This window comes from Lemur catta, chromosome 15 (genome assembly GCF_020740605.2).
Source record: "Lemur catta isolate mLemCat1 chromosome 15, mLemCat1.pri, whole genome shotgun sequence".
Classification (NCBI taxonomy): domain Eukaryota; kingdom Metazoa; phylum Chordata; class Mammalia; order Primates; family Lemuridae; genus Lemur; species Lemur catta.
The window spans coordinates 428,058-441,892 of record NC_059142.1 but is presented as its reverse complement, the minus strand read 5'-3'; the positions used below and the strand labels follow the sequence as shown (position 1 = coordinate 441,892).

Sequence of the window (13,835 nt, the reverse complement as noted above, 5' to 3'; positions counted from 1 at the left end):
TGTCATATCCAAGAAACCATTGCTAAATCCAGTGTTATGCTTTTCCGCCTGGTTTTCTTCTAAGCATTTTATAGCTTTTGCACTGACGTTGAGGTCTTTGCTCCATCTTGAGTTTGTTGTTGTGTGTGGTGTAGTGGACGATTGGCTCTCGTGGAGGCTGCTAGCTGGCTGTTATGGTTGGGGGAGTGAGGGGTGAAAGCTGTTCTCCCCAAGTTCCCATGCTCTCCCTGCTGCCCGCCCCGTTTTTAAAGGAGGATGGTGAGCCTTGGCTGGGTGGTGGGAGCTTCCCCAGGGAAGCTCCTCGGGCACACGGCACTTAGCCACTTGGCAGGGGCCTGGGTGTCTGTCTTGCTGCCCAGCCAGTGCCCAGCTTGTCTGGCACAGCAGGTGTAAGAAGGAACTTTCTGGTCTTGGCAGCAAGTGAAAAGGGTCCTTGTATTCTTTTCTCCCTTAAATAAGTTTAGCCAGCTCTAACGATGCCCCCAGGAAAGCCCTGAATGGGTCATTTTGGCAGCACCCCACAAAGTCCCCCAGACCGTTTGAGTATGTGCAGCATTAGGTTCAACCCACCTGCTGTGCACCGAGGCTGCTGGTGGGGGTGGGGGTTGCTCTCAGTTGCTGCTGGGATTAGCAGATACTCTACATCTTGGAGGCACTTTCTGCTAATCCGTGTATGCCCCAGATGCCTCAGAAAGCCCACACTGTCTCTAGATGGGCCCAGGGCCAAATCTTAAAAGGGGGACCGTCTAGGGATGGGAGCGATGGCTCTGCCTCTACAGTGACATCTGTTGTCAGACCCAGTAAATGAAAATTTGGGGCCTCTGAGGTTTTGGCTGTAGCTGCATGGTCCTGGCCTCTTCCTATGGTGGAGGCAGCATGCAGTGGTGGCTTAGGAGTTCGGGAACCTGGGCCTCAGTTTCCACGTGTGGACCTCAGGTAGGAGTGGGGGAAAGTGCCTCCAGACCTGGGCTGGCAGCGTGGGAGGCCAGCTCACCTTCCCGTGGGAGCCTGATGGAGCCACACAGGCCTCTCGAGAAACCAAACCCATGGTTTTTCCTGCTGTCTGTGCAGTATCTTGGTTGAAGTGTACAAGTCGTTGTCTTTTAGGATATTCACACAGATGTATAACCATCGTCACAATCTAATTTTAGAACATTTTCATTACTCCCAAAAGAAGCTCTGCACCTCTTAGCTGTCACCCCCAACCCACCCCTCCTCCCCTGCCCCTGGCTGCACTCATCGCTTTCTGTGTCTTTCGATTGACCTGTCCTGGACATTTCATGTCAATGCAGTTGTGTGGCATCACTCACCACATCTTGCCTTTCAGTCTTACCATCTGCTGTAATAGTTGCAGAGTCCTGGGAATCTTGGCCCACGGCTGGGTGGTGGTCGCTCACCTGGACCATGGCCTCTGCGGGCCCAGGCACCGATTGTGGGAAAGGCTTGGACCCCTGGAGGTGGCACATCCGCTCAGAGCCCTGCGTCTCCTCCCAGACAGCTTCTCCATCTCAGGCCCGAGCCTGTGACCATGTCTGGTCTTTATACATGTATCATCCTCTTAACTCTTAACAAGCGTGGCATTTTGGTAATGTTTATGGTTCCTATTTTATAAATAAAGCATATTTATTACATATATCAATAAATCAAATATTTATATTACAAATAAATCTATAATATAAATCTAGAGGGATTGGTTTGTTCTATCATTCAAAAATATTTACTAAAGCTCATTTTGGGAGGTACTGACCTAGATGTGTAGAGTAAATACAATTAATTTTATCAAACCCATTGCAGCCTAGTGTGCAGAGCAGGTGGGCAGACCTATCTGTGTGCTAGAAACTCTGCATAGGGCCCCTGCTTCAGGGAGACCACCCGGGAGGCAAGGGATGCCAGGCAGGCATCTCTGGCAGGGGTGGCTATGAAGGGTGCCTGCGTGCTCAGTGCGTGGCCGCAGGTCCCCCAGGCCAGTGAGCAGGGCCAGGAGGTAAGGTGGGGGCAGCTGGTGCAGGGTGCAGTTTGGGCTGGAGGCTGTCGGAGCAGTTGAGGCAGGAGGATGGCCTGGCTGGATCTGTGCTCATGAAGGGTGGTTTGGGGGCTGTTCCTGTTGATCCATTCTGAGGCACCAAGTGCCTGGGAGGGTAGAGCCCACAGGATTCCTCACTGCACACCAGTTGCTCCCAGCTGGCCTCATCCTGCCAGGCCTCCCACAGAACTCCCCCCAGAATCCCAGGCTTGAGATCTGTCCCAGTTTGGATCGACGGGTGGTGGGAAAGAGGCGCTGCAGTACTCAGAGCTGGGCCTGCGAGCACCTGGAGCTGGTGCAGAGTGGCCGGAGCTACAGCGCAGGTGTAGCATGTGGGCCATGTGCTGTCGACTTGGGGCTCCAAGAGGGCAGATCCTGTCTCTGCCCTGGAGAGTGGCCTGGGAAACCAGACCCTGGTGTTCTCCAGGCCCCCAGGTGGGGACCAAGTGAAGTGCACAGAATCTGCGCAAGTTGCCCAGCTGCCTTTGGATGAACCTCTTGGTTTGGCCATCGTCTTCAAGAGCCCTTATTGGCCATCTTGGCACAAGCCTCTGGCCACGGAGTCTGCGGTGAGACTGGACCGTGGTGCCTGGAGCTCTTCAGTTTGGCAGGGGCCTTGCCTCTCTGCGCTGGGAAAGGGAGACTGAAAGTGCCTGCCGCTTCCCTCCCTTTGCCTGTGGCAAGCATTCTAGAAGGGAAGACTTTTGAATACTTTGTCTTCTGACCACTGCCCCTTGCCCAGGTGGGGAGCCTGGGGTGTGCACAGAGGAACAGGAGGGGATGTGGGTGTGCCAGCCTGAGCTCGAGCCATGGCCCTCACTTCACATGACCAACATCGTGTCTAGTCTTGTGACAACTCTGCAAAGTGAGGTTTTCATTTTTTTACCATGGTAAAATACCCACAATATAAAATTCACTATTTTAACCACTTTAAAGTGTATACTTCAGTGGCATTTAGTATATTATTCATAATGTTGTACATCACCACTGTCTAGTTGCAAAACTTTTTCATCACCCCAAATGGAAGTTGCACATACACGAAGCCATTGCTCACCCCCTTCTCCCCCAGCCACTGGCAGCCACTGGTCTGCTTTCTGTCTCTGTGGATTTGCCTCTTCTGGCTGTTTCACCAAAGTGGAATTGTGCAGTGTTGTCCTTTTGTGACTGGCTTCGTTCATTGGCATCGTGTTTTCAAGGTTCACTCATTCTTTCGATGACTGAATTGTGTTCCGTCATAGGGACACACCGCATCTTGTTTATCCATTCATCCACGGATGGGTATTTATGTCGTTTCCACCTTGTGGCTATTCTGAATAATGTGGCTACCAACATTTGTGTGTGAGTTTTTGTTCAAACACCCGTTTTTAGTTCTTTTGGATACATACCCAGGAGTGTAATTGCTGCGTTTTGGTAACTGACTTTTTGAGGAACCGCCAAATTTTTCCACGGTAGCTACACCATCTTACAATCAATCAAAATTAGGCATATTTTCCCCCCTTTTTACATCTGTGGAAACTGATCCTTTCAATTTGCCACTCATCTGAGATCACAGAGCTGGCTAGTAGGTAGCTGGAATTTGGCTCGAAGGGTAGGTTCTCCTGGACTAGAGGATTCTGAAAACGGGAAGCTCAGAGTCCACCTTAGATCTGGGAACCTCTGGGAGAGGCAGCAGCGGGGAGAGAGTGGTCTGTGGCTCAAGCCCTCCCTTCGATCCTGGGGTGACGGATGCCCCGTGAGCAGATCTCACTGGCCCTCGCTGTAGCTCCAGGTCCGCAGACCCACCTGGCCAGGCATCCTGCTGGGGCAGTCGAGTCATAGCATGCAGGTTTCCCATGGGACAGCCGAAGGCTGGGAGGGGTGCAGAATCACGTCTCCCGTCCTGAGGAGGCGGTGTGACATGGAAACAGACCTGGCACCTAAGGACAAGCACTGGGACAAGGGCTCAGCTCTGTGCAGCAGGGCAGGCTTCAGTGTGGATGATGGTTGTGAAACTTCCCTGTGAACCAGGAGGACTGTGAAATATTTGGGGGTTGGCAACAACTGGGAAGGGAGGAGGCAGTTCTGCCTGGCGGGCATCTGCTGTGGCCCCTTGTCTGGCCCCAGGCCCTGGCTGTGGTTGGCCTGACACTTCTGAGTTGTGGCACAGAGGCTAGGCCGAGGCTTTGCTCACTCCAAGTCTGGGTGGGATAATGAGCTGTTTTCCACGGCTCTTTCCAGTTTGCTCAGAGGACTTGGGTTTCAGAGATACCTGTGTGTGGAGACTGCTGCTGGCTGGGGAGGCCTGCCGCCCTGGAGTGACTTTGGGCCAAGCGTTAGGTGCCCACTCTCCACCCAGGTAGCCTTTGGGATGGTCACTAGCACATCCTTGACGGAGAAGGACTCATGATTCATTAGAACTGGGCTCCTAGAAGCAGTTTGGCTGCAGTAGGAAGAGCCTAGAGACTGTGTCTGTGAGCCTGGCTAGTGTGTCATTCATTCCTCCCAGGGCCTGGATGCCGGGGTGCCTGGGATGTGGCTTGTGCTCCCCAGTGGCTGCTTTCCTTCCTTAGAGAACTTGGATCCAACCTCCCTAGTCCCAAAGAAAGGAAGGGCCTCTCCTTAAAGCTGGCTCCAGCAGACAAACCAAGCCTCCAGCGCACCTGCCCACTAGCTCTCTGCAGAGGGAGCCTGGCTCTCCCCGCTGCCTGTTTGTTGGTGCCAGGATCATGACCATTACCTTGGGGAGGGAGGAGGGAGCTCGATCCCTCCTGGGCCTTGTCTGATCTGGTTGTAGGACGGGCAGCTCAGTGAGTGCCCTCTTTTGCTCAGGGCCCAGGTGGAGGGCAGGGCTGGGTAAGCACTCCACGTTGCTCAGGCCTGGTGGTCCTGCCTACAGGTTCTCCGATAAACTTGGGCATGACTTTGTACAACATAGTTGTGATGGCCAGGGAGGAAAGATGCCAAGGGGGAGGGGCAAGGGTGCCAGTCAAAGGGTCAGACTTGTTCCAGGTGGGCCCAGTGAGGTTTGAGGTTTGAGGCCTGGGGGTTTGTGTAGCAATTGTTTGCCCTGGGGAAAGGCTCTGTTCCTGTGGGTCTCTGTCTTCCTGTCTGAGTGGGGAGGGGGATAGAAGGGAAGGGTGCGTCCCAGGTCAGGCATGTGAGCGACCTCTGGCTCTGTAGTGACAGCTGGCCTGGAGGAAAGGGCCTGCCGGTAACACTGAACAGCCCCTCTCGGGATTCTATCCGGCTTTCTTCTTCTTTCCCTCTGGCTCTCAGAAGCTTGCTTTCCCGTACGCCCAGGTGTCAACCAGCAACAGAGGTTGGTTGTCCCAAAACTGTACCTACTTGGGCTGAGGGAGGGGTGGAGGGTCCCCAAGAGGGTCCCCAAGTGGTGAGGCTGCTGTGGTAGGATTGCCCTAACTCAGGAAGGGCGCTCTGGCTCCTGACACAGGCTTCAGTCTCCTGTAGGCTGGTGGGTAGAGGACAGGTAAGAGGGCCAGGCTTCTTTAGAAAGAGGCTCCTGTCTTATGCCCTCCCACTGAAATAGTCTGCAGCTCTAGCAGCTCTGCTCTCTTAGCTGCAGTGGTGTGGAGGGCAGTAGAGGACCAGAGGCTCCAGATGGCTGTAGTCTGGGCAAAGACAGAACCTATAACTTGGCCTGCAGGCAACTATCTCTTTTTTAGAAAAGGAAATGAGCAAAACTAGGTGAAGCTTGGCATCCTAGGAGGCCTGGGTTCCTAACCTCTGGAGGTGCAGAATTAGGGCAGAGAGCTCTTCAGAGTGCCTGCTTTGCTGACAGTGTGGGAGGCGGGGCGTTCCCTCTGGCTGGATTTGGGTTGCGGCCTAGATATTTGCCCTTGCTCTTGCAGCACGTTTTCTTCTCTTTTCTGAGCGCTGAGAATGCGGATGGGTATATCTTGCCTCCTAAGCAGAGGCAGGGGAGGGGAGAGGCTGGCCTGGGGCTGTGTGCAGCCCAGGGTTGAATCTGCTCCAGCTTTGTGAGCACCAGAGCCATAGCTGAGTGCAGAGTGGTGAAGGGACTAGCTCCAGAGCCAGGGTGCCTGGGTTTGAGTCCTGGCATGGCTACTTCCTGGCATGGTTCCTAGCGTAAGTTACAGTCATGCATCTCTTAACAACGGACGACGGGGGATACCTTCTGAGAGATACGTCATCAGGCAGTTTCATCCTTGTGCAAACATCACAGAGTGTGCTTACATAAACCTAAATGTTGCAGCCTTCTACACACCCGCGCTACATGGTATGGCCTATTGCTCCTAGACTCTGAACCTGTACGTGTGACTGTACTGAATACTATAGGCATCTGTAACACAACACTAAGTATTCATGTATGTAAATATAGAAAAGGCACACTAATGCAGTGTTATAATGCTACCATCATATATGTGGTCTGTCATCAACTGAAATGTGGTTAGGTGGCACACGACCGTACTCAACTTCTTGGTGGCATGCTTCCCTGTCTGTAGGATGGGGTGACAGCAGCACCTGCCTCACGATGTTACGGAAGTGTCCAGGTGAGAGAACATAGGGGAGGGGTTTGGACCAGGGCCTGGTGTTCAGCACGTGCGTGGGAGTGGGAGTGACGCTGTGGCCAGTTGCTCGTGCTGCTGGTGGTGCTGTCAAGACTTGGAAGGAGCTATTTTCATAGCAGGCTGTCATGACACAGGCTCTTGGACCTGCCCTCCGAGAGCCCTGCTTGGAAGCGAGGCATAAATATAATCTAAAAAGTTAGTACCACATTCTGCATGCTGCTGGTGGGAATGTAAAATGGAGCAGCCACTTTGGGACATAGTTTGGCAGTTCCTCAGAAGTGTGAAACATGGAGTTACTGTAAGACCCAGCATTTCTACTCGTATGCACCCAAGAGAAATGAAGCAGGCGTCCACACAAACATGTGTACTCATGTTCATGGCAGCCCTGTTCACATTGCCAAACAGTGCTCATAACCCAAATGTCCATCAGCAGATGAATAGATAAACAAAACGTGGTATAGCCACACAATGGAATGTTATGTAGCCGTAAAGATGAATGTACTGATGCCTGCTGTGTTGTGGATGAACCTTGAAAATATGCTGCATGGAGGAACCCATACATAAAAGGTGGCATGTTGTAGAATTCCATTTATACAAAGTATCCAGAATAGATAAATATACAGAGGCAGAAAGCAAATTAATGGTTGCTGGCTTGGGGAGGGGGTGGGAAGGAGGGATGTGTCAAAGGGAAATGACTGCTGATGGTTCAGGTATATTTTAGGGGGGTAATGAAAATGTTCTGCAAGTGATTGTTGTGTAACTCTGAATGTGCTAAAAGCCATTGAATTGTACATTTTAACTAGGTAAATTTTATGATATGTGAATTCTATCTCAATAAAGCTATTAATATTATTAAAAAGAAAAGTTAATACTAGGGTTAACTAAGAATGAGATCATCTGTTTTCAGAGCAGGATGTTTTTTCCTACCTCTTCATACCTCGTTGGAAGCTCTGTGACCCAGTGGAAACAGATTGGGCTTTGGAGTCAGTTTTCCCTTCTTGGGTGACTGTGACTTAGCCTCTGTTGGTACCCTTTTCTGTCTGTGACAGGATTAGGTAATGCCCACCTCACAACAAGGAATATTTAAGGGGCATAAAAGAGATTGTAATTGTAGGGTCCTGACCCATAGTTAGCAAATAAATGTGAATTTCCTTCAGTCCTGGTCTATCTTGTTATGTTTTTGTCTTTTATTGATGATTCTGAGATCCTTTTTGGAAGGAGTAGAAGCCTCATTTTGCACGTTAGGAAACTGAGGGCAGACAGGTGGAGAGGTTGTGGGTGTTGTTTCCTACTTGTTGGTGAGGCTGACGTGCGTGGCCGTGTCCGGCAGCAGGGCAAGGGTCTTCGGGGGCCGAGTGTCCAGTGAAATGGTTACTGTGTGAGAGGGGAGAGTGGGCTTCAAGTTGATGTGTCGTCTCGTGACCCTGAACCCTGAAACAGCAGCTTCAGGGTGGAGCCTGTGCGCCCCGGGGTCCAGTGGTCCATCCCTGAGAAGAGAATGTTACAATTTCTGTTGATGTGTTTTATTGTCCCCATGTAACTTTGGCTGTGTGTACCGTATACGTTATATTTCATAATAGGTTGTCTTGTGGTGCAGACATAACACTTATCCAGGGCATGTTCTGTCAGCATCTACAGACCCCGGGTGTCGAAGCCTAGGGAGGAAGAGTCGAGTGGGAAAAGCCCCTGGCCACCCCCACCCCTCTGCAGTCACTCCTGGCTCACCCTGGTGATGAATCCACTGGGTGAGCCCCATGCTCTAAGCTTCATGGCACCCAGTCCTCGCTGTGGCTCGTGGCAGCAGTTTCCTTGTTTCTCAACCCAGAGGATCTGCCTTTGAGAGACGAGGCACCTTGTCAGTGCTAGGGGATGTGCATTTCTCTGTGGGGCGTTCAGGCACGTATCTGCATGACTCCTGAGATGCCTGGGGCCCAGAGCTTCTGTAGAATAGAATAAAAGGGCCACAGCTAGAGGGAGGAGGTTGGGAAGGCCAGGACCCCCGGCCTGTGGCTGTACGTTCAGTGTTCAGTGTGGGCCTCCCCAGCCAGAAGGCCGTGGGGACTTGGGTCTAGGCCCTTTCCCACTGCTCCTTGAGGAACCCCCCCTGCTTGGTTTCAGGGCAGCCCTGCCCAGCTCCAGGAGTGTTAGGGAGAGGCATCTGCAGTCTGCTGCCCTGATGGAGAACACTGGGCTCCTCCTTGTGTCCCGCTGGGGTCAGTGCGGAGGCAGGATGCACTGTGAACACTGTGGCTCCCACTGGAGCTAGAGGTGCAAGCTCGTTCCCCGCTGGAAGTCAGAGGCCTCCCTGTGAGCCCAGCCTCTGGCCCTCCTGCCCTGCCACCTCCATTCTGAGCTGGGCTCACAGAGGGCAGCTGAGCCCAGAGGCCCCACAAGGAAAGGCTTTCTGGAGCCAGGTGCTTACCCCTTTCCCCCCTTGGGGAAGAGAGCCAGTGCCCGTGTGTGGGCAAGGGCTCTGCGAACCCAGCACCCTCGGGTCTGACTCCTAAGGTGGGCATCAAGGGATGTGGAGGGAGGTGGCAGGTGGGTCAGAGGAGCTCATAGGCCAGCCTGGTGGAAGTAACAGGAAGCTCCTACAAGTGTCTGACAAGTGAAAAAGGTGAGGGGTGGGAGAGTGGTCAGTCTGAGCACAGCATGGGCACCAGACCTGGCGTCCTGCTCTTCAGCCAGCCCCCGCCCCTGCCCGCAGTAGGAGGCAGTTCCCAGCTGGGCGGTGGTAGGAACCTTCTGGAGCTCTCATCCCAGAGGGCTGTTGTTCGCCTTTTCTCCCAAGTTCAATGAGCAAGCACCTGCTGCTTCTCCAGGAAGACTGGAGAAGTGGTGGGCAGAGAAGCTGACGGCTGCCCCAGAGCTGGCGTGGAGTTAGAGGTGGCCGTCCCGTGACAACTGTTAGTGTGGGGAGCACCAAGGACGGCGCCTCTGGCTCCTGGCCTGGCGGTAGCAGTGGCGACCTGTCTGCTTTCCCAGAGCATCCTTGCGTGGGGAGTCAGAGGCCAGAGGGCATGGGGCTAACTGTCTTCAGCATGGTCCTCTGTAGCCCCTTTGCTTCAGTGGGGGTTTCCTAAAGCCTTCCTTTCCTGTATTTGGTTTTCTGTCCCTAATTTCATGGTCTTAACAATTTTTGCTGTCAGAAAAAAAAAAAGTTAGTATTTGTCCTGCCAGAGCTGAGAAGCACTACCCCTGTAGTGCTGCCGTTGGGCCCCTGGGAGGGTGCTGGTGGGCCAGGCCGCCTGGCGGGCTGCTCTGGAGGACTCGCATTGCGCCAGCCCCAGATCTTGCTCCCGGGGATGTGGCTTCTCTCCAGCTCTGCCCTTGCCTCTGAAAATAACCTTGCTATTTTGAAACCACCTCCCCTGGAGCTTTTTCTCACTGCTCTCTTGGATCAGCAACCCCTCTGAGACCAGGATCTTGGCTGCCACTGTCCTCTCTGTCCTCCCCGCAACCTCCACCCCTTCCTCTGGTATGAGTGGGATATTGTTCTCCAAGCAGGAAGGGATGTCCAACTGGCTGTCCTCTGGAGAAAGCCTGACCTGTCCCTGCCCCTCCCCGGGGTGGGTATGTAGGACTGTGAGGGCCTAGGGGAGGGAGGGCACACCTGGGGGTCCCATGGGGTGAGGAGGGCCGGGCCCGCCCAGGGACTGTGTGGGACACCTATGCCCTCACGGCTGGCCTCTGGATGACTCTCTGCCATTGTCTTCTTGCAGCCCACGACCCTCCCTCAGGGCACCATCAACATGAACCAGTGCACAGATGTGGTGGATGGGGAGGGCCGCACGGGCCAGAGGTTCTCCCTGTGCATCCTGACGCCCGAGAAGGAGCATTTCATCAGGGCAGAAACCAAGGAGATCGTCAGTGGGTGAGTCTGCTTGGGCTGCGGCAAGAGGCGCTCCCTGCCCACCCCCTCGGGTCCAGCATCAAATGGGCCATGAGCTAGTGGCGGCGTCAGCATCATTGTTTCTTTCCCTGAGCGACTCTTCTTCTTCTCTCTGTTCTCAGCATCACTGTGTACCCACTCACCACCCCCAGAAACCAGGGCGTTCTCCACTCTGCGCACTTGCCCAGGCTGCTGCTCATGTCCTGTGGACTCTGGGGCTTCCCTCTTGGTTCTGGGGCTGCTGTGCCTTCCTCGAGCCTGTTCGCTGGCCTCCCCACCTCCATTCTAGCCATATCCCCAGCTCACCTGTCACTCAGCCTGGAGGGAGATCAGTCCCCAGAGCACATCCGACCTTACCCCTCCTGTCTAAACCCCATCACCTACAGGGTGATCGAGTCCCAGCTCTCCAGCCCACCCCAGCACCCTGCACGTGCCCTCCCCAAGGACGCGCTGGGCTCCGTAACCTGTGAGAGCTCGAGATTGCCTGAGCACACGTGTGTCTTCCTCAGTGATGGCCCCGAGGGCGGTGTACCTCAGTCCTGTCCCCTGTACCTCACACACAGCCACTCTTCTACCACTGCACAGACTGGCTTTTTTGTGTGAGTGGAGAGAATGGACCCAGGGAGGGTCTTGGTGACAGGTGGGATATAAAGGGGATCCGTGGTCCCCAGGGCAGTCTGGGGAGTATCTAGAGCTGGACCTGTGCATTCTGAGACCAGGCCAGCGACATATGTGCTGTGTCATGTGGTGTTGGGGGGGTGGTTCCTTTAGCAGGCAGCCTGAGTGCTGCCGAGGTCCTTGCTCCATCCCCAGCCCCTGTCATTGCTCACTTCTCTCCCGTGTCCTCCATCTGCATGTACGGGGCCAGCCGTTCCCATGCAGGCTGGGTAGACAAGGTTATTAGCAGACCACGGTACCTGGGCGCACATGGCCTTGGGGCCCTGCATGTGGGCTAGGTGCTCAATAGGGTCCAAGGGTTGTGTGGTGGCTTGGTGGCATGTCCAAAGCCAGAATAAGCCACCTGGGGCTCTTTCCCCATCCCACTCCCCTCCACCCGCCGATCCCGGTTCTGGGCCTCACCTGTTCCTGTCTAACAGGCAGGTTCTCATGGTGGTGGCTTGGCCTTGCAGCCCCTCCTGTGACCCCCGGCGGCAGCTTCCTCACCACCCCACTCCTTAAGGGAGTCAGGTGGGGGCCATGTGCCCTGGGACAGGGGCTTCTGCCCCGACCTTCTCCTGCCCTTCCTCTGTCTCCCACCCTTGTAGATGCCCCTCCCCCTCCATGGCCTGCTGCCCATCACAGCTCCTTGGCCCAGTAACCTCATTCCTGGGCTTGGGGACCCTGAAATGGGTCTGAGTGTTCAGGTCACATCATAGCCAGTCGCTAAGGAGGTACAGACCTTCCACCAGGTGGCTGGGAGCAAGGGAGTCAGGGATAGTCCCAACAGCCTTCTTCCTGGGTCTTCTCTGAACAACCCTGGGCTGCCCTGTCTCTCCCAGGGCCGGGTGGAGGAAGTTAGCAGCTCTCTTCCTGGTCACCAAGGCCAGGAGGGGCCTGCAGACTGCTGGGGCCATGCCTCACACAGCCCTTTTAGAGGAGGCGGGGTTTGCACGGGAGTCGCCACAAGGGCCCTTCTGTGCTCTGAGCCGGGGCGGCCGGGCTTCCCTGCCCCCTGCCCTGCCCTTCAGCTCTGCCCACCCCCATTCTCACTCATCCAGGCTCTGCCTTCTACGGTTGAGGAGCCCTGGCTCCCACCAATCCCATGTCCACATTGACCCCCTCCTCTCTTCATAGAGTTTATTTTGTTAACATTTGTAACACATCTGGGTGATCTTAGATGCTTCCTGCTGGGCTTCTGTGAAAAATGAAAGTGCAGAGGACACATGCCACCATCTGTTTCTGGATCCAGCATCTCTCCGACTCCAGTCTGAGTGAAGACTAAGATGCCTGATAGGACCCAGGCCTCAGGGGACAACCCAGGCCCTTCCCCACCACCCCCAGCTCCTCCTGGGTGCCTGGCTTCCCAGGCCAGCCCAGGAGAACTCAGTGGCTCCATTTTGCCAGCAGTGCTCCTGCAGCAGCAACCCTTCTCTTCCCTCAAGTCCTGTTAGTGGTTGGCAACTGATGGCTCCTGGGCCAGGCTGCAGGGCTGGGGGCACCCAGAAGGGTTCTGCACCCATGCCGTGCTCTTTACATTCCCAGGCTGCGGGGATCGAGGTAACCTTTACCCAGGAGTCTCCTCTCCCCACCTGGGTGAAGTTTTAGGAGCGGCCTTCTGCAGGCAGTGTTCTTCCCAGTGCTCAGTAGAAATGTTGGCCACCATGGCAGGCTAGAGGGACTGGTCTTTTTAACCCCGTAAGCACTGTGAATGCTCCAAGTTGTTTTCGTGAGGCCCTCTCTCAGTGGCCTCCACTCCCAGCCGGCCTTGTTGAGAGGAATGAACAGCATGGAAGAGCTCAGACCTCAGAAACCCTGCCCATCTGCTGGCTTGGCAGGTATAGCCACACCCTCCTTTCTTGCTTTGGGGCCATGGAGAAGTGATCTGTGCTTGGGGCTCTGACAGTGCACATACTTGCTCATCCTCTCAGAAAATCGAGCATCACTGACTATGGATGAGCTGGGCAGAGGGTGGCCCCTCAGCAAGCCCAGACTCTTTGGCCACCAGCCATCAACAGCACACCTTCCTCGGGCTGTCCCAGAGGCCACGGATTGTGACCGGCCTGCCCTCTGCCCCTGCCTTCCTGCAGCAGCCCACATTGAAAAAGCACCTCTGAGTGCTAAAGGCGTGAGCCCTCTCCCTGCCCCAGGCTCAGTGTGGCCTCCAGGCAGGGTGTGGCAGTGTGCTGTCTGCCACCCCTGGCCCTCGGCCCCAGCTGGCAGGAGGCCCAGCAAGGACCCTGGTGCTCTATGAAGATCCGGAGCAGTGTCTCTTACAGTTCCTGCCTCCTGGAGAGGACACCGGGGGTGCCTTTGCACCCCCAGGCTAGAGCTGGGGCTTCTGAGGCAGGGCCCCTATTGCCTTCTGCCCTCCAGCCCCTGGAGGACTGGCACAAGGCTCCAGGGAGGAGCTGCTGTTCAGTTCCTTTGTCTGCTGTAGGATTCTATATAGTAGAAGCAGCAGCAGTTGTGTCGTGACCTGGTCTAGACCGTGATTTCAGAAATGAGGAGACTGAAGCCCAGAGGGGCTGGGAACCGCCCGAGGTTGTGGTCTGATGGCAAAGTTAGATCCAGAGGCCAAGCCTCCTGCTGCAGTCCCTGTTCTCTCCATCCTCCCCTGCTACAGCCTGGTCAGGGTCCCTGGGCAGCTCCTCCCAGCTTTCCCCAAAGCCAGGGGCCTCAGCATCCTCCCTCTACCGGGAGGGGGTGGGTCTTGGGAGGTCAGCTGCTCAGC

General features: G+C 55.0%; 1 protein-coding gene across 7 annotated transcripts in view; it reads left to right on the top strand.

Moving 5' to 3' along the window:
• The window catches only part of LOC123621125 (myosin phosphatase Rho interacting protein), a 138,508-nt gene that overhangs the window by 72,340 nt on the left and 52,333 nt on the right, over positions 1-13,835 (top strand). For all 7 annotated transcript variants that reach the window (XM_045526972.1, XM_045526970.1, XM_045526967.1 and 4 more), the window contains exon 4: positions 10,275-10,426. In XM_045526972.1, coding sequence (XP_045382928.1) covers positions 10,275-10,426 — 152 coding nt within the window. The remainder of the gene's footprint in view (positions 1-10,274; positions 10,427-13,835) is intronic.